We start from the raw sequence: 26,915 nt of genomic DNA, 5'->3' as shown, positions 1-26,915 counted from the left end.
CACATAGGAGTCTTAAATGTCACTGCTCCCCTTAGTTTAATCCAAGAAGTACTAATTACCTATAAGCTTCACACTGAATTTAAAATCACTGTGACTTGCCTTTTCCTCTGTGAATAATATGGTTTGACTTCATGAGTTCTGTTTTATTGACAGCATCACAGGTGAACGCTGATGAAGTGTGTGGGAAACACTTTTACAGTGCTTCATTTTTAGCAAAATGTGTCAGCCATCTTACTTTTATGAACCGATTTCCTGAGCTGTTAACTTTTTTTGTTTCCCCACCCACCACTCTTCCTAACTTTTTAAAGTTAGGTTTGCACTAGAAAGAATGCATTTTACTTTTTATTTTCCCAAGTATCAGATTATACTTCTTGTTAAAGAGTGGCTCATGTTCCCCTCAATTCAGGTTATGCACTAACAAATAACTACTGAAATGTGTCACTTCTGTAATTCCAACTTTTGAAATACTTGGAGTAAGAAGAATAAAAGAGAAGAAAATAGAAGAACCTTAGAAGTCCAATAAACCTCTTCATGTAAGTATTTGATGATATATTCTAATCATAGGCTCTATGGTGTTGCACCTGAGTCAAAGAGGGATCATTCTGATAGTTACATTCTGGAATTATTGTGAAGATAAAGATCATATGTTCTTTATAAAGTGAAAAGGGATCCATAATGTTACATTTTAAGTTTCTCAAAACAAATATGTCCGCAAATTGATAGTGAGGAATTTGAGTCCTTGGCTATAGATGAACTGGTCTCTCTTTTTGCAATAACTGAAGGCAGATGAAATTTACACCTAAGCAATTCCTGAAGTTATCACTAGCTAAAGTGAAAGAACTTTGTGCATCTCTGTCTCTGGCAAAAATTAAGTGGAAATTTGTTGGCTTACTTGTAAAAGAACTAAATTAAGGAATTTTAAGAAAAAAATTGGCTTTTATTTTCCATTTTCTTCCAATATCAACCCTATTAAAAGGAGAAGTTGAAAAACACCACCACACATAAAATGTAAAAATAGGGTTTTTAAATAAAAGCAGCAAGTCTTTGTTTTATTTTACTTTTTATATTTGGTAGTTTTCAAGAGTTAAATTAGCCAATATTACTTTTCTAGTCTAGGTATCTGGTAAACACTGGAGTAGAATAATTGTATACCTCCTATCCAACATATTATATATAGAAATTTACATTAGGGAAAGAATAATTTAATATTAACTCCTGCAAGAGATTTGACCTGACACAAGAAAATCTTGTCTTCTAAAGAATAGAGTTTAATAATTACATCAAATTATTCAAATACCAAAAGTGAGAAAAACATGCCAGGATTTGGTTATCAGTGAGTTAACCACCCATGTTTCCTTGCCCTACCGATTTTCATAATCTACTTCATTGATATAGGTCAATGAAGGGTCTTCAAGGGCTTGGCACACAGTAGGTAAGCAATAAATGCCTGCTTATGAGTGACTGATTCAGAGGAGCTCCCATTAGGCTTTGGTACTTTCCACTGAGCAAAATTTTGCATCTATAAATGCAGTGCTTGACCTTAGGATGGCTTATGTTGACAAAATAGAGCTTCACAGGCAGAGCCTTCAAGGATACTAATGCTAAATTTCTTGGCTTCAAAATCCTCCTTTTTGAAATAATGTTAATGTACTTAAGAGCTTTCTAGGACACGACAACTAAAGGGTAGTGACAAATATATTATCTTAATGGGAATTTTTAAATCTTTGCTATTAAATTTGCTTTGTAATAATGCTTCGTGAATTTGGAAAGCAAATATAAAATCATGTTCAATTTTAGTGGGATATCATGAGTGACTAAAGGAGAGAACCTGGAGGTGGAAGTTTTTCAGGTTGTTGAACACTGGAGTAGAGAAGCCCAATGTGGAAACTCCTCTTCATGCTCACTATAAGGTTTGTCCTCCACAGTAGACTCCACACCCCCACCTTACACACCCCAATTTTACCTCTGGGAACAAATGGCGTGACAGCCATGGTGGCTGTTCTACTTTGGATATATAGATTATATAAATCTCGTATTCTTAGACTTCAGTCTCAATGCATTGTGCAATAAACTCCTTACCACTTCATTCTTCCACAGCTACGAAGTGAGTGATGCCGAAGATCATTTGCAAGTCATCTGTAAATCATCTGTAAAGCATTAGCCTTCCCCTCTTGCCAGAATACTAAGAGTATTTTTTAAAAGCAATGTTGTCATTTGCTTTTCCACAGGATACTTGAGGTTCATTTTATGTGTTGAACTACAGATTCCTTCCAAGTTTTATTACTTTGCTTTCTTAAAGCTTTGTAATAAGATTTTTGTTCCAGAAAAAAAAAAAAAAAGAAAGGATGGAAGGCAGGGGAGGGAAGAGAATAAAGGGAGAAAGAAGAAGGAAGGGATAAAGGGTGGTGGCAGGTATCTCTTGCTTCACTGCCTGGGCCCTACTTGTTAAAGAACTGGAAGAAAAGCTTCAAATGGTTTCAAAAGATGATCTTCTCTGTATGGATTTACCACTGCACTCACGCTATATACGCCTGTAAGAGCATTTCTTTTCTTTGAACTTTAAACTTACTTTGTAATGTGAAGTGAGGTTTTTCCAGTTGGAAGGCAGCAGACACAGGTCTTGGTGGGGGAAGAGGTGGTCTGCAGCACACGAGTGGCTCTTGTGAATTACTTTCTGGGTCATTTCCGGGAATGAACACATACAAGTCATCATACTGGTCCTCAGGACTTCCACTGCCAGCCTCTGAGGGGCTGTGCCTCTCCTGGGCGCCTGATTCAGGCTCCTCTTCCTCCCTGGTCCCTTCAGTTGCCTCGGCACCATCTGTACTCTGCCTGTAGGTCTTCCAGCTTTCATGATGCAATGCTGGGTACTGCGTGGCTATTTATGAGAAGAAAGATTGTATAATTTTATTTAAATGGACCATCTGGAGGCATTTCATATTTTGTAAATTTGTAGAGAAGTAGTAGTATTGCTAATAAAACTTTCATGGCCTGATATAGTGGAAAGCCATCAACTGTATAACTTTTACTGAATTGTCATTTCTGGGATTTAAAAGCATTTACTCAAAGAAGAGTCAAAGCTCCATTAGATCTTGTTACAACAATACCTGACACACTCCTGTATATAATGACATTCTGATTCTCTAGAGTTATTGTTGAGTAGATTCATGTATTTAATAGTATTATGAATTTTTATTAGAAAACAATGTAATTGACCAAGTGAAATAAGTAAAAAGAGATGGAAAGGTATAGAACAAGGAAAGGAAATAAAGGTTGACTTGCTTGTAAATAATGAATACAAATGAATTTATGGCATTCATTTATTATTTTAATACATTTATTATATATTAATTTTTATTATAAACATACAATGACTGGGGCTGGGATTGTGGCTCAGTGGTAGAGTGCTAGTACGTGTGAGGCCCTGGGTTCGATCCTCAGCACCACATAAAAATAAATAAAGATATTGTGTCCAACTACAACTAAAAAATAAATATTTTTAAAAAACCATATAATGACTTTTATAATTTATTATACACACTATATTGATTTGTGAAAATATTGCTAAGGAAAACGTTCACATTTTTTGATGGAGAAGACATCCAAATCACTCACAGTGGGTACATCTTTCTGAGGCTTGGTTCGCTTACCTATAAAATGCATTTTATCTTGAAATTTAACCCAATAATCAGGTTAGATTCCCTTCACTCCAGGAACCATGCCATCATTTGTCTGTTTATGATGCATAATAAATGCTCTTAACCACTCAGGAAGAACACAGAAAAATGTTACAATGTAGTAACATATTAAAATACTTTTATTAAATTTTCTTTTTTTAAAACAATCTCTACAGAAAAGATTCAAAAAAATTTAGGAGAGACTTTTGGAACTTCCAAATAACTTTGGAATCTTCGTAACAGATTTTGAACATTTGAGTTGTCATTCTTCTCAATGTAATCAATTGTTTTAAAGGATTGCTGAACTTAAATATAACTAAAAAAGTCAGATAGCATAATTTAGAAAATAAAAACCTTTATTTTTAAATAAAGAGTAACACTGTATAAGTTCTTTCAGCTTAGTAAGGAAAAATCATATCCATGATGTTACCCCCTATTACTACATGTATTCTCATTTTTCTTTTATTTTATGTGAGAAAGAAGAAAATATAGCTTCCAGTATTAGAACTGAATCAAGATCCTAGTTCAGAGCAGACGGAGACATTTTCAAATGATCTACCTGTACAGAAATCATTCATCTTTCTACTCCTAACACAAAAACACCAGCCTGAAATAAAGTAGTCCTTGGAAATGTTGATGGAATCGATGATAAAATGACTGGAAAAATTATTGCTCAGGCCAGCAAACATACTTCACTCTTTCTGTATGTGCAAATCAGTCATCAACTTAGAATTACAGTCACGCTGTAGCAAATGACTCGGAGCCTCAGTTTTGTTTGTGTATTCAGTGTTTCTTGACACTGACTAAGTAATAGAGCTTCCCTTGTGCTTGTCAAATATGCCCAAACCTGGACTTCAGCCCTGGAGAGCTGGATTTAGTGCACCCGTGGGTTTTGGCATACTCCAGAGCAATGGTGGTGCCAATGGAAATCTGCTGACTCATACAGTTTCATATATGAGAGAGTTTCTGGTTCCAAACTGTCTCTTTAGAACTGAAATAATGTTTTCTTATTCTAGGCTGTTCTGAGGATTCAGTATTATGGTAAATATATGATCCGTATCAATGTTGGTCTTTATCATCACCTTTGCTATCATAAAAATGATAAAATATATAACCTTCAAACTTGGTGCATTAACTTCTTAGCTTAATTAACATTTGTGTATTTGTATTCTGCAGTCAAAAAATGTTTGAAGGAGTTTACTGACTTTGCCAAAATAATGCTAAGTGCAATACAAAAAAAAAAAATAGCAGGTACAGAGAAATAAAGAGTAAAGGAAGAAGACAGGAGTGATGATTTGAAGGAAGAAGTGATGAAGTGAGTTAAGGGGACACACAGAAGAATAGGTAGTGGGGGCAGATATTGCAAATGCCCATAGGTAGAAGTAGCAAGCTTGATGTGCGAGATGTCACTGGCCATGAGCAAGTAAGACAGTGACCAGAGAGAGTTTTAAAAGATTATCTAGGACCCAATAGGTGATAAGAAGGATTATAGGTAAAATGGGACGGTTTTGGATGATTTGGGACAGAAGCGTGATTAGTTCCTTCATGAAGCCTAAAGCGTGAGAGGTGAAAAATAGGGAAACTGCTTCAGGGTTTCTTGATAGCAGCACATTATTGACATGTTGGACTGATGTGAGGGGCTGTCTGGTACACTGTAGGATTTTTAGTAGCATTCCTGATGTCTCTACCCACTGAATGCCAATAGCAACCCTTCATTTCCAGGTCATGGCAATCAGAAAAATCTCCATTCATTGTCAAGTTAGCAATGTAGGGGACAGTCAATACCCCTCCATTGGGAATCACTGTACAATCTGGGGAAGAACTACTGACAGTGTGAACTAGGACGAAGGGCTATGAGAAGGGTGAGAAAAGATTCAGTGTGGGCAATATTTTGAAAGTGGAGTCAATAAGATTATACAGTAGACTGGATACAGGGAAAGAGAGAAAGTAGAAAAGCAAAGGTGACTTCAAGGATGTTGAAGTAGCTTGAACAATGGAAACATGGCATTTCCATTTGCTGAGATGGGGAAATCAGCACATGTAGACGCTTAGAAGTGGTAGAAATCAGGGTTTTCGGAAGTTGGGATGTAGATGCTGATAAGAAATGCTGATGAAGATGTTGAACAAATCATTGTGTGTTAATGACACAGGCCTAAAATGCAGGAACATTTTGAATCTGTCTTCAGACATTAGAACCTAGAACTTCATGTTGTTACTTCAGAGAGGACCTTAGAGAGTGTCCTGGTCCAGACTTCTCATTTCATAGCTGAGAAAAATAAGAACTGCAAAAAACGTGATTATGTTTGGGGAACAACAAACACTTGAAAAAACACAGTTGTCAAATAGAAAATAAAATGTATACCAGTATAACTTGTGTATTTCTCCTGGGTAGGAAACCTAATATGTGATTATTAGACCTTGACCTTCTTAAATGTATCTACACTAGCAAATGTAGTGGCATTTCTACCATATTATAAAGTAAAGTCATTCTGTTAATTAAATACCTTTCTGAATTCTCTTCAGTCATATATTTCCAGCATATGTACTATAATATAAAAGTTACATATATACATAACATATAAGAAAACTTACAGGGAGAATATGTAGAAAATGAGAAAATATCTTCTTCATAGTCATTTTCTTGATCATTATTTCTGCTCATTTCTTGGATCTGAAAAAAAAAATGTAAATTTAATAATGTGCATTAATCTTAGTCTTCATTTGGCACCTGGTGAGACAAGAAATAGTTTTTAGATTTTTATTAAATGACTTAACTCTATTACACTATAAATATTGGTCTGGTCTCTGTTTAGACTCTGTGAAGAAGTCATAGAGTCTACAATTATGGAGCACACAAGTGCTCAATAACACAGGGCACCAAAAGTCAAGTGAGAAAATAGAACATTTATACCAAACAATAAGTTCAGTTAAAAGTGAAACTTATTGCAACTATTTTAAGACTTTAAGAAAGCAATAATCATGACATTTAGGTGCAATAAAAACATTCTGAATGAAATTTAACACAAGTATTTCTCTTAAAGATTTCTTCCAATTTCTTCCTTTTAACATTTCTGTATCATTTACCAATTGAAAAGGTGTTCTTTCCCCTTTCTTCCTTCCTACTTTTCTTTTCTTTCAGTGGTACTGTGGATTGAACATTTAACACAGGGGTACTTTACCACTGAATTACATCCCCAGCCGCTTTTTATTTTTTATTTTTAGACAGGGTCTCACTAAGTTGCCTAGATTGACCTCAACTTTACAATCCTCCTATCTCAGCCTTGCCAGTCAATGGGATTACAGGTATGTGCCACCATGCTCAACATAAAATGATATCTTAATTTCATTATACATTTCAATACAGCAAAAGAATGATATTTTTTTATAAAGGTGTTTTTTATTCATCTTTATTTTTTAAATTTTTAGTGCATTGTTGTTATACATAATGGGATTCATTTTGCCACCTTCATAAATGCATACAGCATAGTTTTCTCCATTTTAATCCCAAGTACTACCTGCTTTCATTTCCTTCTCCCTCCCCTCAAACCTTTTATTCTTCACCCTAAAAAAAAAAAAGAAAAGAAAACAGACAAGCGTATTTCTGTTTGTCTTTTGAAATCAGTTCTGCTATATTTTATCCATTTACTTATTTAGTGGTTTTGAGGATTGACTCAGGGCCTCCTGTATGCTAAACTTGTTTTCTAATGCTGAGTAGTGCCTCCCGCTGTGGTTCCACTATACTTAGAGGGCAGAATTACTGAGAAAGAACAGAAACCTATTAGCTCTGGAATTGCTGGTCTTTCTTTACAATATCTTAAGGAGTCATAGTCTATAGTTATGGATCATAGAGGTGTTCACAGAGAAGGCTAAGTAATGCCAATGAAAACTTTATTTGTGCAAAAGGATCTAAGAAAGGGATGGAATTTGGCTGCATTTAACATGGGTCGCTTTTGTTACATGAACTCTATGTGATTATTATCATGTTTTTATTCAGAATCCAATTGATGAAAAATATTAGGCCATTTTCTTTACATTAAAAAGTATTCAAATCAATGCATTTATAAATTTATAATAGCCTTGGTATGCAAAGGTATAATAACTGAATACTGACTTCATTAATTTATTATTCACTTTGGCTCATGTGAGCCCAATAGAATTTATTCATTTTGTTTTGTTTTTGTTTTTAAAAATCTAATGCAATTCAGAGAAACAGCACAGTTCCTAATTTCTTGTGCATTCTTAAAATTCCCTAGGTATTTTTAATTTTTTTTACTGGGTGATGCATCATTTTGTATGTCAATCATCCTTTCCCCCTTGTTTTAAAAATATTTACACTAAATATTTCTTTCTTAAGTTCCTTATACTTTTAATCATATACAAAAATATCCTAGATCTAGTGGTGCATTAACAATTTCAGTAATACTTTTAATCATATACAAAAATATCCTAGATCTAGTGGTGCATTAACAATTTCAGTAAAACTAATGATGGCTTCAGAGACATGTCTCATAGCAATCTGACATCTGACCACTTTCTAGTTGATTGTGTGGCATAGTGGAGAAAGTATGGACTATGAAGTCAATTAAATCACAAATCACATCACAACTTTATAATTTATTAACAGTGTGATATTGGGCAATATCTTTAACTCTAAACCTCAATATTCTATCTTATAAAATGTGGTTAGTAACATCTATGCCCTCAGACTATTGGTACTATTAAATTACAATAACGTAAACAAAACACAAATCTCACCTATCACATAGTAAGTGCTTTTTTCTTGGGCTAAAGTCTGACTTTATTAATTTATTTGTCAAGTGTTTAAGGCAGCCTACTATATGCTAAATACTCTCTTCTTATAAGTAAGTTAAAAACATTAAATAGGAGATATAATTCCCAGTGTCAAAAATATCATATATTTATTGGGAGGAAAGAGAAATAATAAAATTATTAGAACATAATATTTTACATATTTTACTACAACACACTTCTTACAGGCGTAATAGAGAATTAAAAAGTGGTCAAATAAATATGGTAAAAGTTGTATTCATTTTCTTTTTGGAGAAGTTGGTTTAAAAATTACCTTGACTCTTGCATTAATTCCCACTTCTTTAGATGAAAGATCAAGTATAAGTGACAAAATCTATTAGCTAAACATATTTAATGTAGTAGTTCAGCCCACAGCCTCTCCAGCACATATTTAATGAATTTAAATATTCATTTATTATCAAAGATAAACTAGAAAGAGAACTTCTTGCTGATTGGGGTATATATGTAAAGCTCCACATGGCTATGGCATCTGGTCCTGTACAAATTGATCACAGTATTCTGATTTTTAGGAGATGAATAATAACAATCTTCACAAGGCAGTTGATTTTCAAAGTAGTTTATGAGACTCTGAAGATACTGTAATTGGCCAACTTGTCCAATTCTCCATGGTTTTGATTATAAATGATTTTTTTCAGCGTTTAAGGCACATATAGCCTGTGGAATGAGTATAAAAAGACAAATATGTGTTTAAAGAAGAACAAAATGATCCTGTGATAGTTTTATTCCCAATGAATGCACTAGGCTGGAGAATCTGAGCTAATACTGTAATGAAAAAATAAGGATTATTCTTACTGAATGGTAAGAATAATGACCAATGTGATGTAAAGCCTTGATAATAGCAAACATGGAGTCGCAAACATAAAATCTTAAGGGCGCAGAGTAGGAGTGTAAAATTTTAGCTCGGATTAAGTCTTTGAATGATTTTCCTTGAACCATATAGGAATATGGTCTAAACCAGATGCAGAACTTCCCAAGAATCTTTCATTTGATATTGCAGGAAATAGAAAGTTGGAAAAAAGCTAAATAGGAACCCTTTCCACAATAGGGAGAGGAATGAAGAATAATTAAATAGATTCCAAGCTCCTAAATTCAGGGGTAAAAAGTGGACACTTTCCTTAGTATGGGTGAAAATTTCATTAGAATAACCTGAGCGTGTAGGTTCTGTTTTCCAGAGAGAATATTATCATAGAAAATTAAAGTGATACTTTGACCAGGTGAACAAAGTTCCATTCTGCACAATGAGAAGCTTTCTTTTCTTTTTTTTTTTTTTAATTTTTAGATATACTTAATTTTCGGGTGCAATGTGAGAGTTTAATACCTGCATACAGTGTGCACTGATCAAGTTGGGGTGGTGAACAAATCCATCTCCTGTCACAGACCCAGGCCCATTTTGCCCTCTGTAGCAGCCACAGACAGACAAGAACTTTTGCCGAAGACAAAGACTTCATTCACAAGGTGGCTGAATGGTGGCCTGGGAGAACCACCAGGTGGCAAGGGTGGGAAACTTAATTTCCTAATTGGGACCAACAAGGACAAATTAGTGAAGTGGGAGGAGCGGTGCTAAGAGGACAGGTGATGGCTTCATTCCCTCATTTGAAGAAAGGGAGAAAGAAACAGAGGCAAACTGAGCCCTGGTCCCTCCCATTCTGGCAAATAGAACTGAACCAGTTTAGCAGATTTGAGGGTGGGTCTTGGGGTGGCAATCTCTGACTCTGATATGTACTCACTTAATACTCTCCTCTCCCTGTGAGGCCACCTCCAGCATACCCACTGCAGTGTGGACCCATGGACAGCTCTTGGCCTTATTCTATGCCTAAGATGCAGTCCCAACTACAGTCGTTAACTTCAGGGGCTTGGGTACCTCCCTTTAAAACTCTCTCTCTCTCTCTCTCTCTCTCTCTCTCTCTCTCTATATATATATATATATATATATATATATATAAATTATTAATTCTCCAAGTGAGGCTGCCACCTATACTGCTACTGCCAACGCCGCTGTGGCTTACACTTTTAAGTAATCTTTAAAAATAATTTTTAATTATCATTTTTTTAAAAAAATTGCCATAGCTTTGACTATATCTGTGAGGTACCAGCAAGTTTTCTGGGCTACACATTTGGTTTGACTTTACCCATTTCTGTCACTAAAATGGAAATGTTAAAATCTATTTCTTTGATAGGGTTGTAATTGTTAATGTGAAAAAATAGCTAACTGCATTTAAAATGAGGATGTGGAGAAAAAGGTACACTCACACATTGCTGGTGGGGCTGAAATTTGTGCAATTACTCTGGAAAGCAGTATGGAGAGTACTCAGAAAACTAGAAATGGAACCATCATTTGATCCAATTATACCATCCTCAGTATACACCCAAAGGACTTAAAATCAGTATATTACAGTGGGGTAGCCACATTAATGTTTATAATAGCTCAATTCATAATAGTTAAGCTATGGAATCAACCTCAGTGCCCCTCAATGGTGAATGGATAAAGAAAATTTGTTATGTATACACATTGAAATATTACTCAGCCATAAAAAAGAATGACTTTATGACTTTTTCCAGTAAATGAATGGATCTGGAGACTATTATGTTAAAATAAATAAGCCAGTCCCCCAAAACCAAAGGTCGAATGTTCTCTCGGCTACATGGATGCTAACACACAACAAGGGTGGGGAAGGGAAGAATAGAAGTTCAGTGTATTAGACAAAGGGAAATGAAGGGAAGATGGTTGGACAAAATAGGAAAGACAGATCCTAATTAGAAGAAGATGTACTTCATGTTTGTATAAATATGTCAAAATATACTCTATGGTCATGTATAACTAAGGAGAACAAATTTTTAAAAATGATGGATTTCCAAGGAATCTATAGATAACTGTTTCTTCTGTTTTTCATATACTGCTATAATATTAAAACAACATGCATTTTAAAAATGCAATAATTTGGTTCCATAATTTAGCTATTGTGAATTGTGCTGCTATAAACATTAATATGGCTGTGTCCCTGAAGTATGCTGTTTTTAAGTCCTTTGGGTATAGAGCAAGGAGAGAGATGGCTGGGTCAATTCACAGTAGCTAAATTGTGGAACCAATGCCCTTCAATAGATGAATGGATAAAAAAAATGTGGCATATATACACAATGGAATATTACTCAGCAACAAAAGAGAATAAAATCATGGCATTTGCAGGTAAATGGATGGAGTTAGAGAAGATAATGCTAAGTGAAGTTAGCCAATCCCCAAAAAACCAAATGCCCAATGTTTTTTTGATATAAGGAGGCTGATTCATAGTGGGGTAGAGAGAGGGAGCATGGGAGGAATAGACGAACTCTAGATAGGGCAGAGGGGTTGGAGGGGAAGGGAGGGGGCGTGGGGGAGTTAATGATGGTTGAATGTGATGATCATTATTATCCAAAGTACAGGTATGAGGACACAAATTGGTGTGAATATACTATGTATACAACCAGAGATATGAAAAATTGAGCTCTCTCTCTATAATAAGAATTGTAGTGCATTCCGCTGAGATATCTATCTATCTATCTATCTATCTATCTATCTATCTATCTATAATCTATCTATCTATCTATCTATCTATCTATCTATCTATCTATCTATATTTAGCAATAATTTGGAAAGTTTTTCCAAGCAAAATTTGTTTTTAAATGCAATTTAAGGTCTACACAGCTAAATCCTCTTTGTAAATTTGCTTTTCTTGTTTTTTTTTTTTTTCCATCCTTGTTGCTCTTTTTCCCCCCTCCCAGAATGTATTCTTCCTGGGTGATCTTATCCACTAGGTTGCCATTGATTCACATTGGTATAGATAATGACCGACTCCTGGATGCCATTACTTCAAACTTTCCTGAAGTCAAGATTTTAGGATTCAGTAAAGGATATAGAAGAAACAGTACAGGATCAAAGGGAAAAACCTGGAGAGAGAGAGAGAGAGAGAAAATTAGGAGAGTGTTTCAAGTCATTCACAATGTTAGTTGCTTCACTAAGTGTTAAAAAGAATAATCCCCAAAAATAGTTCATCCAAGTTTCCAGTCAGAGTTGCTGGTGAACCTGGTGAGGAGAATTTCTATGGAACTGTGTGAGTTCACACTTAAAACATTAAATGGGGATGAAGAATCGAAGGCATCCTACAGTTTCCTTTCAGGAATGATAATGTGAGGACGGGATGTAGGGCAGCTGTGCTCATGACTTATTTTTCAAAAAACTAGTTAAAGATACCAGTTTCAGAAAACTTGCCACACCGCAGGCAGAGTGGGCATCCAGAGCTGCAACGCACCCACAAAACAGCACGAGGTAAGGAGAATACATAAGTATGGAAGTGTGATGATCTCCAACCTCAAATATTTTATAATTAGTTGGGAAGACAAGTAGTGTAGATAGGCTAAATTAAACATGCTTTTAAAATATAAGTATACTTGCAAAATGCTGTAAGAGAGAAATGTGTAATCATTTCCGCTGAGTGGATGGAACAGAAAATTTCAAAGAGTAGGTGGTGTTCAAGCTGAGTCTAAAAGGATAAGTACAGTTTTAATCTGCAAAGAGAGGGAGGAAGCAAATTATTGGCTAATGGGTGAGCAGGATTGAAACAGTAGGAACACGTGGTGAGTGCTTTTAGGTGGTTTGATTAGGTTGCATGGAAGAATGCATTTGAATGTAAAGATATGGTGGTGCAATAGATTTTATTTTATAAAGTTTTAAATGCTTTGGAGTATGTAATTATATCCTACAAAGTGATAAATAGTGTGTTCCTGCCTGGATTAAAAAAATAACTCTAATAACAGTGAATAAGATAGAGGAGGCTGTTTTAGTAGTCAAGTGAAGGGTAATGAGAGCTAACAAATTAAAATATTTATTGAAAAAGGGAGCTAAAAATGATATGGACAAGAATTTTTAGAACTTTGAGGAAAGAAATAAAATATAACTATGTAAGTTTCTGTTCACCTCAATATTCTGGTATCTGGTCCTAATATTTACAATCATCTTTTCAGGACACTCCTCCAAAGAACTTTTCTCATTTTCTAATGAGGATAATAATTAAGACATTTTTTATGCAATTTAAGATGAGAGTTTGGGGTCAAGATAGAAAGTTGATATCTTAGCTATTGTTTGAATTGAATCTTGGACACTTGAAAATGTATTTGGAATGGGTATGTAACTATGAAATGGTGAGGCTTCCAATTAACTTATGAATTTAAGAAGTTTAGTTAGAATAATAGAAAGCCACTTTATGAAGGCCCGATAAACTAGTAATTTGATCAAAAAGATTTTTAACTATGATAATAGGCTAATAGAAACATATTGAGCAATAACAAAATAAAAATTAAGTTGTAAAGATAACAAGAGTGCTTAGACACAAGCAATGAATATCATACTATTAATTATATTTACTCAAATATTACTATATTCCTTTGTGAAAATAAAGAGTGTTAACAAGCTTCTAATAAAATTACATGGATCAACTTGGTATTATGTACTTCTGAACAATACATGTGAAATAAAAGTCACATTGTTGTAGCTATTATAAATGAAATTAATGAGGAGACAGTAGAAAGAAGGGGTTTAGTAAAAAGGAGAATAAAAAAGGTAGGAAAATGTCAGAGATAGTCAGGAGGATATAATCACATAAGCCAAAGATCAAAGCTAGCAAGTAGAGAATCCTTCTTAATTAACCTCCCTTGATTTCAGAATGGTATTCAGAACTCAGATAAAACATTCTGAAAAAGAATGAGTTTCTGGTACAAACAATTTTACTAAAAACACACAACAACCAAGACCTGGGAAATCTTAGTATGCTATCTAACATTTTCAAACATGATTGTTGTCACCAACATGATGATAGGTTAATACTGAATCCATTAAACTAGTAGAAGTGAGGCAGGGCTCCTGGGTATGGTTATGCAGACTGTCCACTGCAATTCTCCTAGGGTACCCTTCCCTAAGCAACCTAAGAGCAGGATGTTGACAGCATGGTGGAATATCAAATTATTCTACAAGGTATTTGATTTCCAAATGACTTGCATTTGATTTTAAGATGTTGTATTACAGGGACTTGTTTAGGTTAATTTTAGAACTAGTTTGCTTTCTTCCAGCATCAAATGATGTGCGGGAAGACAGGTGCTATGCAGAAGGGCCTTTCATGCCAGGAACGCTGAGAGCAGGAAAAATGAAGTTGGCCATGGCTGAGATAACAAAGTGAACATGTCAACAGTCAAGAATTGATTAAAGAACTTGGCTTAAGACATGCATCTATAATTGCTACACTTAGAAGCTAACTCTAGTTATCTATTCCCACAACAAGAACAAGAGTGCATACCAGAGTAGCATGAAGTCTGCTATGGAATATTCCCAAATCTTGACATTTGCTTTAATTTCAAAACTAAATAATAAATTAACAAAAGTCTGTAGAAAAATGTGAAATGCTACTACGTTAAAAAATAAATAGTAATTTTGTTCCTAATATTCCAATCCACTCAGATTTTAAAAACATGCTTTAATTTGGAGGAAAACGAAATAGAAACTAAGTGAGAGATGGGTTTGTGCGTTTCCAAGTTGGCAGAGTGGAGCTGATGAAGAGAAAGAGCCAGGTTTACATTTGTTGACTCTTACTGGGAGCCAATTCTTTTTTTATTCTTTCCTCTGAGACTCTGATAATTTGAGTAAGGGTTAATCAGAACCAGATTGGAAAAATAAAAGTAGACAAGTAATATAAGGGTAGCATTGTCATCCTCACAGATTTCACACATTTCTTTTACCTAAAAGCAGAGGTGCAAGTGATTGCTGAAATCCAAGCCAGAAGCAGACATAAAATACCACTTAGAGACCTAGCAATTTCGTATAAAAATTATACTCTACAGTTGTTAGATAATAAGTGTTATTTGAAAAATGGAACAAAATACCTTTTAAATTTATATTATCACTAACAATCAGCAAATAAGTGTTATTTGATGAATTAAACAGAAAGATTCTTAAAGCTTATATTGTTGCAGATCTATTGGCCATAATTATTTATGTGGTTGGGATAATCCCCAGCTTCCAAATACAGGATTAGAAGAGTCGATTCTTATTGACCAAAGCATTTAAAACATGAAATATGGACAGGCAGAAAAAGTGAATCATAAATTCAATGAAGGCCTGGTAGGAGAATAAATAACAATTCTAGCCTCAAGGCTTCAAATTGAAAACAGGTAACAATTCAGAAGAGGCTTTTCCTATGGGAAAAATTCACAAGAGAGACAAATACTGCATACCACTATATCCCTACTCCTACAAATGTACTTTTTAAGCTAGATTGGATGTTACTGTCTAATACAATACAACACATTATAGTACCATAAATATTTGATCTCCTTTTATACTTTCACATTTAAATTCTGGAATTTGACTAGTAACAATATGAGTATCATTGAAGAGTAAAGAAGCATCTCATTAAAAAAAAAGAAAGAAAACTGAGCGGCACACCCTCATACCCTCAATAAATATCTCTCTTATTAAAAAACATCATATTCACCCCATCTCAGTTGCCAGATTCCATTCAAATCAGCTGACAGGAGTCAGTTACTATTCCACTACACTTGCATGACCACACAGGCCGTATACTCACTGACAGACCTTACCTAAGTCCAAGGAACAAAACTTCTGGAAAAGATCAGTATTTTATGTACCAAAGCTAATAAGGGATAATAGAATAAATCAGCTAAGAGTAAATTTGCAGTGTGTAATACAGGTAAAATACATGGAAGTAAACATTAAATGTTATAATACAGGTAAAATACAAAGGAAAATTTTGGGTAGAAGAGAGAACATTATTCTTAAATAAATACATCTCTCCCACGTTTGCATGTAAAATGAAAATAAAAGGGGATCAGTAAAATCAATAAGATGGCTTTGGAAGAAAAAAGTTATTATTAGACCAGACATCTGAAGGTTTTTAACTTGTAATATTGAAATAAATTTTATTTTTGGAGGTCTGTACCAAGGACACTAAAGGTATCACTATTTATATTTTATAGATATTGTAAAATGAGCCTCATAGTTCATTCTATTGCTGAGAATTCCAAATCTACTTCTAAGATGGCAAATAAGCAATTTCAAACTTGAAGTGATTTACTAGACAGATTTTCATCCACTGAAAATGATTCCTAAACTTTATAGTCAGAGTCTGATCAGGATTAGTCTAATGGAAATTGGAGTGTGTCTAATATATATTTTTATCTGCAAGCAACTCCCACGGATGTGTCGCCTTATAGAAGGTTCAATGAACTTGTCTAACGTGGTTTACCCTCAACTTAGGTCTGCCTACATTTTGAGAAGGATCATCTTGGTTTTAAATGTAAACAGCTTCATTTACAGAAGGCAGGGCCATGTATTTGATGGAAGGATGGTTTCACAAAGAGCCAGTTTAAAACAGTCTCTTTAAATTAAAAACAAAATTAATACACAAGCTGAGGATTTAATGTTATTTATTTGTCTGAAAGTGCCTGGAAACTATTTGTATAAAACTATGGAAACCAACCATGGCATAGCACATTTACGACAGCATTGAAACAATGGGCCATCTACTTCCCAGCATTACATACCAACATTTTGTCTAGATATTTGAACAATTTAACATTGTTGTGGAATTAAAGCCATAACATAAAGATCGTGCCTTATCTTGAATTTGCTTTTGTTAACAATTAAGCTAAGCAAATAAATTAAAAATGAAATGTTATGCCCTGTGTTTGAAGATCTTTTGAATTTCTCTAAAAGTTTACACCTTAGTTAAATGCTCCAAGTTCTACGCCTATATTGACTTATGAATTCTCAATACAATTTTATTAGATAGGTTTAATATTGTAATGGTCATTAAATAAATTTTAAGAAACAGGCATAGTGAGGCTAAACAACTTGTCCAAGGTGATAGAGCTACTCCTTATTATTGGAGGCCCCAAACAATAAGAAAAAGAAGTAAATAACCATATAGAGGAGGAATGTGCCAAGTCACATACAGTACTACACATTTGAGTCATAACGATTCTTAGAGAGACAGCTCACAAAAAATTTGCCAGAAATAAAGCCTTGGTGGTAGCATTTGGGACATCTACAAAAGATGAAAAACATTTAAAAGCAGGAATAGATGCAGGGGCAGGATATCACAGACATTAAATAAAGTGTGAAGGTGCGAGACTACAGGTCATTTTTGGGAAACAATGAATCCTCTAGCTTGGCTAGAGGGTAGGGGTGACAGATTTCTGTCCACAGGACATAGGGAAACCAGAGTTGTATAGTTCTTCTCATCTCCTCATCCCTTTCCAGCATTCAGGTGAGGCTGCCAGGACTCAGGCTGTCAATGTGTTCTATAGAGCATACTTCAGATAAATACTGTATCAGTTATTGTCTGAGTTATATGGAAATAGAAGACCCACTCTTAATCCCCAAAGAAGAGATGGGCAAAAATAGCAATAATGGAATTTGAAAGCAAAGAAAGACATAATGAAATCATATAATATGGATGCCAATAGAGGCATGCTAATGGAAATGCTAGGGCCAGGGGCCAGAGAAAACAGATGAGCTTTAGCAGTGAGAACTCCAGCCTTCCCTGTATGTGTTTTTCTGCTGTTATCTGCTTGCATAAGAGCTCCATATTTTTGAGAAGCATGAGACAGCTATGTTTTTACATTTGGCTCAGATACAAATACAGGAAAGTATCTTATGCTTCTTGTGTTCTGTGAAATAAAAAAAAAACAGGGTGAATGGAGATATGTTATAATCAGAGAATGTTGCTTTAGGCCTGGTCTTTTAAAAAATGTTTTATGATGAAAATGTTGCAAGAAAGAACATATGGGGTTCACAGTAATATAGTTTGATAACTTAATGGGTTTTATGTCCTTGGTAGCATTAGAGCTAAAGTATCTCTGGCGATTCCTTCTAAATCTACCTCAAGAAATATACACAATTATCTGCTACAATACTCATATCACAAATGGGGTAACAGAGGCATAGAAGCTTTTAAAATTTTTTTTTAATTTTAATTTTTGTTATTTATATATGACAGTGGAATGTATTACAAATCTTATTACACATATAGAGCACAATTTTTCATATCTCTGGTTTTATACAAAGTATATTCACACCAATTTGTGTCTTCATACCTGTACTTTGAATAATAATGATCTTCACATTCCACCATCATTAATAACCCCATTCCCTCTCTCCTTCCCCTTCAACTCCTCTGCCCTATCTAGAGTTCGTCTATTCCTCCCAAATCAATAAATGGGCCAAGGACCTGTACAGACACTTCTCAGAAGATGATATACAATCAATCAACAAGTATATGAGAAAATGTTCATCATCACTAGCAATTAGAGAAATTAAAATCAAAACCACTCTAAGATTTCATCTCGCTCTAGTCACAATGGCAGCTATTATGAAGACTAACAACAATAAGTGTTTGCAAGGATATGGGGAAAAAGGTACACTCATACATTGCTGGTGGGACTGCAAATTGGTGCAACCAATATGGAAAGTAGTATAGAGACTTCTTGGAAAGTTGGAAATAGAACCACCATTTGACCCAGCTATCCCTCTCCTCGGTCTACACCCAAAGGACTTATAAACAGCATACTACAGGGACACAGCCACATCAATGTTTATAGCAGCACAATTCACAATAGCTAAAGTGTGGAATCAACCTAGATGCCCTTCAATAGAAGAATGGATTAAAAAATGCGGCATATATACACAATGGAATATTCCTCAGCAATAAAAGAGAATAAAATCATGGCATTTTCTGGTAAATGGATAGAGTTAGAGAAGATTATGCTAAGTGAAGTTAGCCAATCCCCCCAAACCAAATGCCGAATGTTTTCTTTGACATAGAAGCTTTTTTAATGATTTGTTCATGGTCATTAGATGAAGTTTCTTGTAATCAGAACTTGATCCACAAATCCTTTCTGAGATACACATGATATGTAGCTAGAAGCTCTAATCTCTATCTTGCTGTCAAACAATGAGAGATATAGATTCCATGAATCAAGAAGCTCTTGATTACATGTCTCTGTCCTTAAAAAGCAATGAGTGGTTTTCAAAGCAATTTCACATTTGTCATGATCCTCTTTTCAATCCTGCAAGACAGACAGAGGGAGTCCTACAGAGGATGATATTAAGAGGAAGAGATGCTGGCTTATCAATAGGTCACATTGTGTACAGAGAATCAGATCCAGGATAACTCCAGGCATTGGGTTCATATGTGGTGGTTCCAAGTCCAGCCCTGCTAACACTACAACCTGATGCTTTCTTTCCCTGTCAAAACCCTCTTTACTGTGGAAAATGACTCAGAAAGTGATATAGTAAAAGATAATAGATATTGAGAAATGAAACTTCATACTCAATGAAGAAATCATGTTTGACTACAGTGTAAAGTTCTACTCTATAAATGGAAATGAAAGTTTAAAAATTTATGATGCTGGTAAAATGAATCTGAAATTCATATCCTCTATCTTTGACTAATAATGTGATATTCTAAAGAATGTAAAAAAGTGAGAAACGTATGGAATTAATTTAACAAAATTTAGATTCATGTGATACAGTTCAGAATGAAGGGTGACTACTATGATTTTTAAATATATTAAGATTATTATGAATATTAGATCACTCAGTGTTTTTCTATTTGTTTACCAAAAGTTGAATTTTCTAGTGTTTCCTTAGTCACAGGAAAAATTCTCATTAGGTAGGCTTTACCTATCTTTTGATAGATGGGATAAAAAAGAGAAAAGTAAAAGTCTATTCTTCATAGGCACATTTGTCTGAGCATTGTGACAAGAAAAGTAATATTAATTTTGAATTATGCTTTCAGAACACCCTGTTTTCCTGGCCCTCATTACCAAAGAAAATTGTATTTTCATGTGTTCTTTCTTATTTTCTGAATCTTTAGCCAACATTTCAAAGATAGTCAAAGCACTTACCCATTTTGTACTGATTTGTCTCTGGAACACAATACCCACTACTGTATGACAGCTTCTGTAATCATTCTAAACTCTTCTCACACAAAGCCTATTGATGGCCTATTTATTGATTTAGCCTATTTGCTAAATCAGAGTTTTTGAATACATGTTTGCTTCTTCTGATTATTTTTATTTGGTCAAATTACAGATGTCCAGATATATATTTCTACTTTGGCAAATACCTACACACTATGTTCCAGATGGTAGGCATTCTATATTAGGGATTATATTTTTTCACCCTTAAGGTAATATTCTTTTTCAGACCTTCCTATTAGTTCAGTGTTTCCTTTTTTCCTTTTTCCCACTTTTTCCTGTTTAAAAAATACACATAGAATGCAGAGAGATGGATTTTTATATAGTAAGTTAATGAATTGTTATTGCAATCTACACTATAGCTTAGTTAGCTACAAGTGGCATAAGTTGGATGACCCCTATGTTATAATTTTGTGGATGAGAGATTACTAGCTAAAAAGTGTGGACCAGATAAAACTATAATAAGAGAGCAGAAAATGAAATAGATAATATATTATGGAAAAATCATCTGCCCCAAGATCAGAAAAACAAATGAACTTAAAATTGTGACATCCTGCGCAGAACCACCTAGTTATCTGTGGATAGGTAAAGGAATCCATTTCACATCTAATGTCCATGTCTTGTGTTTTAAACCCATGTAAGAAAGCACTTAAAGTTTTCAGTCCCTTCCTTTTCCTGCTCATACCTTACCCCATCCCCCAAAGAATAATCTAGACTACTGTGTTTTAGGAGGTTGAGATCAATGAAGACTTTAGGGTGGGAAACAGTACCAGAGAATGTGGTGGTTTTTCATCTAACAATATTAAATTCTTGTGAAGAGTTTTTATAAACTAGCTATTTCCAGGCTCCACCAAAGACCAATTAAATAGAGTCTTTAAAGTGGGACATAGCCACTGGCAGTTATTAATGGCCCTGTGGGGAATTCTCCTGCACTCAGGAGGCAGAATCACAGTGAGAGTGGTTACAAGATTTGGAATCAGGTGACTTAAATTCAAAGTGGCTATTAACTATCTGTAGGAATAAGTCATTTGGTTTTTCTCAGACTAATTTTCATCTTTAAACCAAGTATTTACTTCTTTGGGTTGTTTCAAGAACTATATAATCTAGTTGCTGATGATATTAATGATAATAATAATAATGGTGGCAGTAATGAACTCCTTTACTGATGTTTCAACTAAAGATATTTGTTTTCCTCGAATGGAAAAATCTACACTATGCTAACCTGTCCCTTCTTAGCTATTCTCCCACATCATATCCAGTAGAAATGTGAAAAAATAATAAAATTTTCAAAGACAAAGTTCATATCTCTGTTGTTTATCTGCCAGCATTTTTGGAAGGAATGAGTCAAAGTCATTACTATTCTTAAAAATAGTCTTAAAGATCATGTCCTATTAATGGTTAACAAGTAGCACTTTTGTCTGTATATCTAGTTTATAAATAGTTTTGATCATAGATGATGTGGTTATATGGAATTACAGACTAATATTAGTATTAGAAGAAAAATTAAGAGAATTTATAAATTATTGCTATGTTGCAGTTCTCTTATGAGAACTTTTTTGGGCTTTCATAAAAATACATTTGATGAGAACTTGAATATACAGAAGTGTTGAATATCACATTATAGCATTTAATATTCTTCTTCTGGCATCTGTGATCAAGATTTTAGATGTTAAAAATGCTGTACTACAGAAACATTGTGTAATTCATGAATATTCTAGTTGTTTCTTGCCACTATAGCTGTTAGGGAGTGTTTCATCAGAACCAAATATCTGCGGAGATTACATGATAGTGTCAAGGAGTCGACTGGATATTCCACTTAGCATTTAATATAAGGTGTTTACACTAAAGCTGTGGAGGTGCTTGTCACAAGAGGTTCATTATAATATATCTCATATTGGATAGAAGGCACACAATACTCTTTTATTGCTTTTTATGCTTTGAGGGCTTTAATTTTTCTAAAGCCAAACAAGTTCTTTTTTTCATCACTTTTACCTGACCCTTAATGTGCCAAATTATATTTGTGAGAAGCAACTTCCACACTTTCTGAAATAAATGCTATGACAAGCTACTGACAACACCTCAGGGCAAAGCAGGAGACTTATTAACTATGACTTTATGAGGCGTCACGAATTCCATCTTGAGGAAGGCAAACACAATCCTTACATCTGGCGCTGCCTTTTTCTTAATACTTCACAGCTGCCAGCCGAAAATTACCTCTCCTGAAGCTTCTGGCTATGGCCATTGATGAAAGAGAAATGAAATGCAGACGAAAAGTGGTTATAGAAGTTATATTTTCCACGGATTGGAAATGCAGGTGTTAGGAGCATCAGGGATGGTGACATTCTCCCTTTGTCATGTGTCAAGTGTGTTATGCACGGCAGACAGTGCCACCAAGTATCGTCATGTTTGATGTCTCAGTGTCAGCCTGAGAACGAGCAGAACTATGCAGGTGAATGTAGGGTCCCATAAATCGGAGGTTGTATCAATTCAAACATGCATTCTGGCATATAACAAATAAATGGAACACCTACTATGTGTTAGGAAATGATCTAGGTAATAAGGATATAGCAGAAAACAAAATATCATGAAGCTCCTGCCTCTGTGGAGCTTTGTTCCAATGAAAGACAGATAATAAACTAATAAATATATAATCAGCCAGTGACTATAACTGTTGTTAAAAAAATAGAGATAAGCAGTGCCAGAATAGGGTTACTTATTATATAGGTCAAATAGTTTTTATACATATATATGTATGTGCACACGTGAATATGAAATACATATTTGTATATAAAATATGCATATATAAATACAAAGTATATATATCTGGTATAAAGTATGTAAATGCATACATATTCATATATATGTGTATGCACACACACACACACACACACATTTTCTAAGCCTCTGTATTTCCGATTCCACATGTTCTTCCTGAACCTTGCCACTTAGTACCAACAGAAATTGTTCATGTTCCCTCTCCCTGAAAAGGCGTGGATCTTGACCTGATTGCCTTGACTAAAGAATAAAGCAGAAGTGCCTCTGTGTGGCTTCCACAGCTAGGTCATAGAGTGGCTACAACATCTGCCTGTCTCTCATGGGAACCCCGCTGCCATTGCTGTGAAGTATTCCAGGAAACATGGAGAGCCTCACTCCCATGGAGAGGAACACAGGCTCCCAGCCCCAGCTGAGCTCATCCCAGCCCTCCAACTGCCAGTCATGTGAATAATCCATTTTTGAAAGCATCACCTCCAACCTTCCTCTAAGCTGCCCCAAGTAAGGTCATCTGGAGCATAAACAAGCCTCCCCTACTGAGCCCTGCCCCAAACTGCAGATTTATAAAGAAATCAATCACTGTCATGTTTTTAATCCACTGAAGTTTATAATGGTGTTTTCCACAAAGCCATGGAATGAGCACAGTGCATATACATATGCAGAACGGATTCGCTCAGAGCTGTATGGAGCATGTTCCTTCCAGTTTTCAGGGGGAGATGGCAAATGAAATGTTTTAGTCAGCTTTTTCTCTCTGTGACTAAAAGACCTAGCCATAATAATTGTAGAGGTGAAAAAGTTTATTTGGGGGCTCACGGTTTCAGAGGTCTCAAACCTTAGACAGCTGGCTCCATTCCTTAGGGCTCAAGGTGAGGCTGAACATCATGGCAGGAGAGTGTGGTGGAAGAAAGTGGCTCCATGATGATAAGAAAGCAGAGAGAGACTCCATTCACCAGATACAAAGTATATACGGCAAAGGCACACCCCCTATGCCCACCTCCTCCCTACACACCCTACCTGCCTTCAGTTACCACTCAGTTAATCCCATCAAGAATTAATGCATTGATTAATGCATTTGGTTAAGGTTCTCATAATCCAGTAATTTCTTCTCTAAACCTTCTTGCATTGTCTCACACATGAACTTTTGGGGGATACCTCACCTCCAAACCATAACATGAAAAAACTTGAAACCATCTTGTTTGGGTGTGTTGAGAATGGAATTGCTGAGTCTCCCCCCCCCTAAGAAAACTCCAGCATGAACCCTGTTTTAGTAGCATCCTATCCTTGCATGGCTCTGTTAGGCTGCATTCTGAGAGAAGGTTTTCCCTGAATTGTTTGAGTTCTATGTCCAGTTTTGTCCAGTGAGGTCCTGAACATAAGACCTATTGTGGATCGAAGCTCTGCAGGTTAGAGACGACTAACTTTGAACAGATCATTTTATTAAGAGTCTTTTGCATGTGGGTCAGGGTGTATGTGTGGTGTATGTGTACATGCTTTCATAATACTGTCTATAACATAGGGTTGTGGTAACATGAGTAAGATTTAGCAACATTAATAATATTAACAATTACTGATTTTTTTTTAGTGCATTCCATGTGGTGGGCATTGTACTGTGTATTTTTCTCACATCATCACTTTTTTCTTCGAAACTACTCAATTTGTTTGGTAGTATTGTCATCTCTTCCCCCACCCCCACAGGGGAAGAAATCGACTTCCAAAGAGATTAAGTAACTTGCCCAAGATCAAGCCTCAAGCTTTCAAGTGGAATTTAAAAACTAAGTCCTTCCGCTGGCTCAAGCAGGTTTCTTAACTACTTTGTAACATATCAAATGTGTGATGAATGTAAAGTGCAGAAAATACCCACATGAAAAGCAGCGGGACAGGTCTGCACAGGAAGAAGGAGCAGAGGGCTCTAGGAAGTGAAGGGAGGGAGAGCTTTGGAAGAGCTGGAAGCTGCTGGCAATGCCCCTTCTACCCCATCACAGTGAGGAGGCAACAAAAATGGAGGAGCTGGGAGATTGGCAGCCCAGAGACAGTGCTCCTGTTCTGCACAGCAGGGCTTCAGAGACTGCAGGACAAACATAAATAAATGAAGCAGTCTCCTGTCTTGGCTTTATCACCCCACATAGATTATGCAGTTGACATTGTTGAATTTCTGAATATCTTTGCCAGGGCTTTGGACTGGACTCAGCCTCTGGCATTCTCCCCTTGTCTATCTAATTTCATGATGAATGCTGCCGTATTTTTATCCCTCCTGGCTCCTCCTTACTGGTTTCTGAGCCACTCTGGCCATGGATCTTCTGTTAATGGTTGTTACTCCTCATAGTCCAGCCACACTGGAACCTCGCAATGGTCATCAGTGGACGGCTGCCACCCTTACTCTGATCTTTAATTCTTTCTCATTGCTGCAGTTTTGTGAAGCCTGTCCTCTCATCCTGTGACTCTGTATTACCAGGTGCTTTGAGAGAAAAAAGTGACCAAAACCAAACAAAAACCAACCAAACATCCCCCACCCCCCAAAAAAACCTCTACAAACTCAATAAATAAACAAATTACCATCAACTTAAGGAACTTTACTACACAGCATCCAAGATTTTGCTGAGATCTTGTGAACTCTCCCTTTTTTTTTTTTTTTGTGCCTGGGAAATGGATATGCTGTCCTCATTCACATAGACTTTAGTTTGTTCCTTTGACATTCAATAAATAGCATATGACCACACTCCTTCGTTCCTACTGCATGCCATAATTTTGGTTTTCTTCAGGGGCTTTGTGGTCCACAACTGGTGGACTTTTCTATTCTAGCAACTACTGCAGCCATCCTAGATTGGACCATTTAGAGATCTATCTTACACTTGGAAAGAATATCTCAACTACCCTGGCCTTCAGAAACTGAACTTAAACCCCCATGCTCATCACTTATAAGCAACTCCCTCAGGGGCTGATCCATTGTTTGAACCATTCTATGGTTCAACCAATTTGCACAAGACAGAAACATAGACATTGTACATAGTGTTTGCAATGTTCACTACTAAATCCTTCAAAAACTCATTCAGCAAATTCTGCTGCTTACTTACTAAAAATCTTAGATTTCATCAACCTTTTTGCCATTGCCATTTACAATACTTCTAGTCCAGAGGCAGCCTTGTTGTTTACCTAAAATATCACAACCCACGTGTCAGTTTCCTTATATTTATTCTTTTACTTTTTGCATACACTTTCCCCTAAATCACAAGTAACACCTCCCATACTACAGCAGGAGCAATCTTTATAAAATGAATATATCTGTCACCTTCATACTTCAGATCCTTAGATCTTCAGATTAGAAGATCCCTTAGTGGGTCCTCAATATCTTTGATTAGATCAAGAGGAGAATATTCACATAGTTTATCAGTAGGGTGGTTGTAAGTCTTGACTTGCCTAGGAAAGTCCCTATCTATTTGTTGAAATTCCAATTTATTTATATTATTAGTATCATCTTTCACTTTCCAAAGTATACAGTTTTGGAGAGTTGCTTTTTTCTTTTTGTGGCTGAGGATTGAACCTGTGAGTGCTCTACCATTGAGCTACATCTCCAGCCCATTTTACTTTTATTTTGCCCACTAAGTTGCTCAGATTGGC

The 26,915-nt window shown here is 35.5% G+C and overlaps 1 protein-coding gene across 1 annotated transcript in view; it reads right to left on the bottom strand.

Moving 5' to 3' along the window:
* The window catches only part of Bank1 (B cell scaffold protein with ankyrin repeats 1), a 231,081-nt gene that overhangs the window by 33,232 nt on the left and 170,934 nt on the right, over positions 1 to 26,915 (bottom strand). The window contains exons 8-9 of the mRNA XM_077803113.1: positions 6,270 to 6,348; positions 2,566 to 2,878 (exon numbers count right to left, since the gene is read on the bottom strand). Of these exons, the coding sequence (XP_077659239.1) occupies positions 2,566 to 2,878; positions 6,270 to 6,348 (392 nt within the window). The remainder of the gene's footprint in view (positions 1 to 2,565; positions 2,879 to 6,269; positions 6,349 to 26,915) is intronic.

This window comes from Urocitellus parryii, chromosome 10 (assembly GCF_045843805.1).
Source record: "Urocitellus parryii isolate mUroPar1 chromosome 10, mUroPar1.hap1, whole genome shotgun sequence".
Taxonomy (NCBI): domain Eukaryota; kingdom Metazoa; phylum Chordata; class Mammalia; order Rodentia; family Sciuridae; genus Urocitellus; species Urocitellus parryii.
This window is presented reverse-complemented; position numbering and strand designations above follow the sequence as displayed.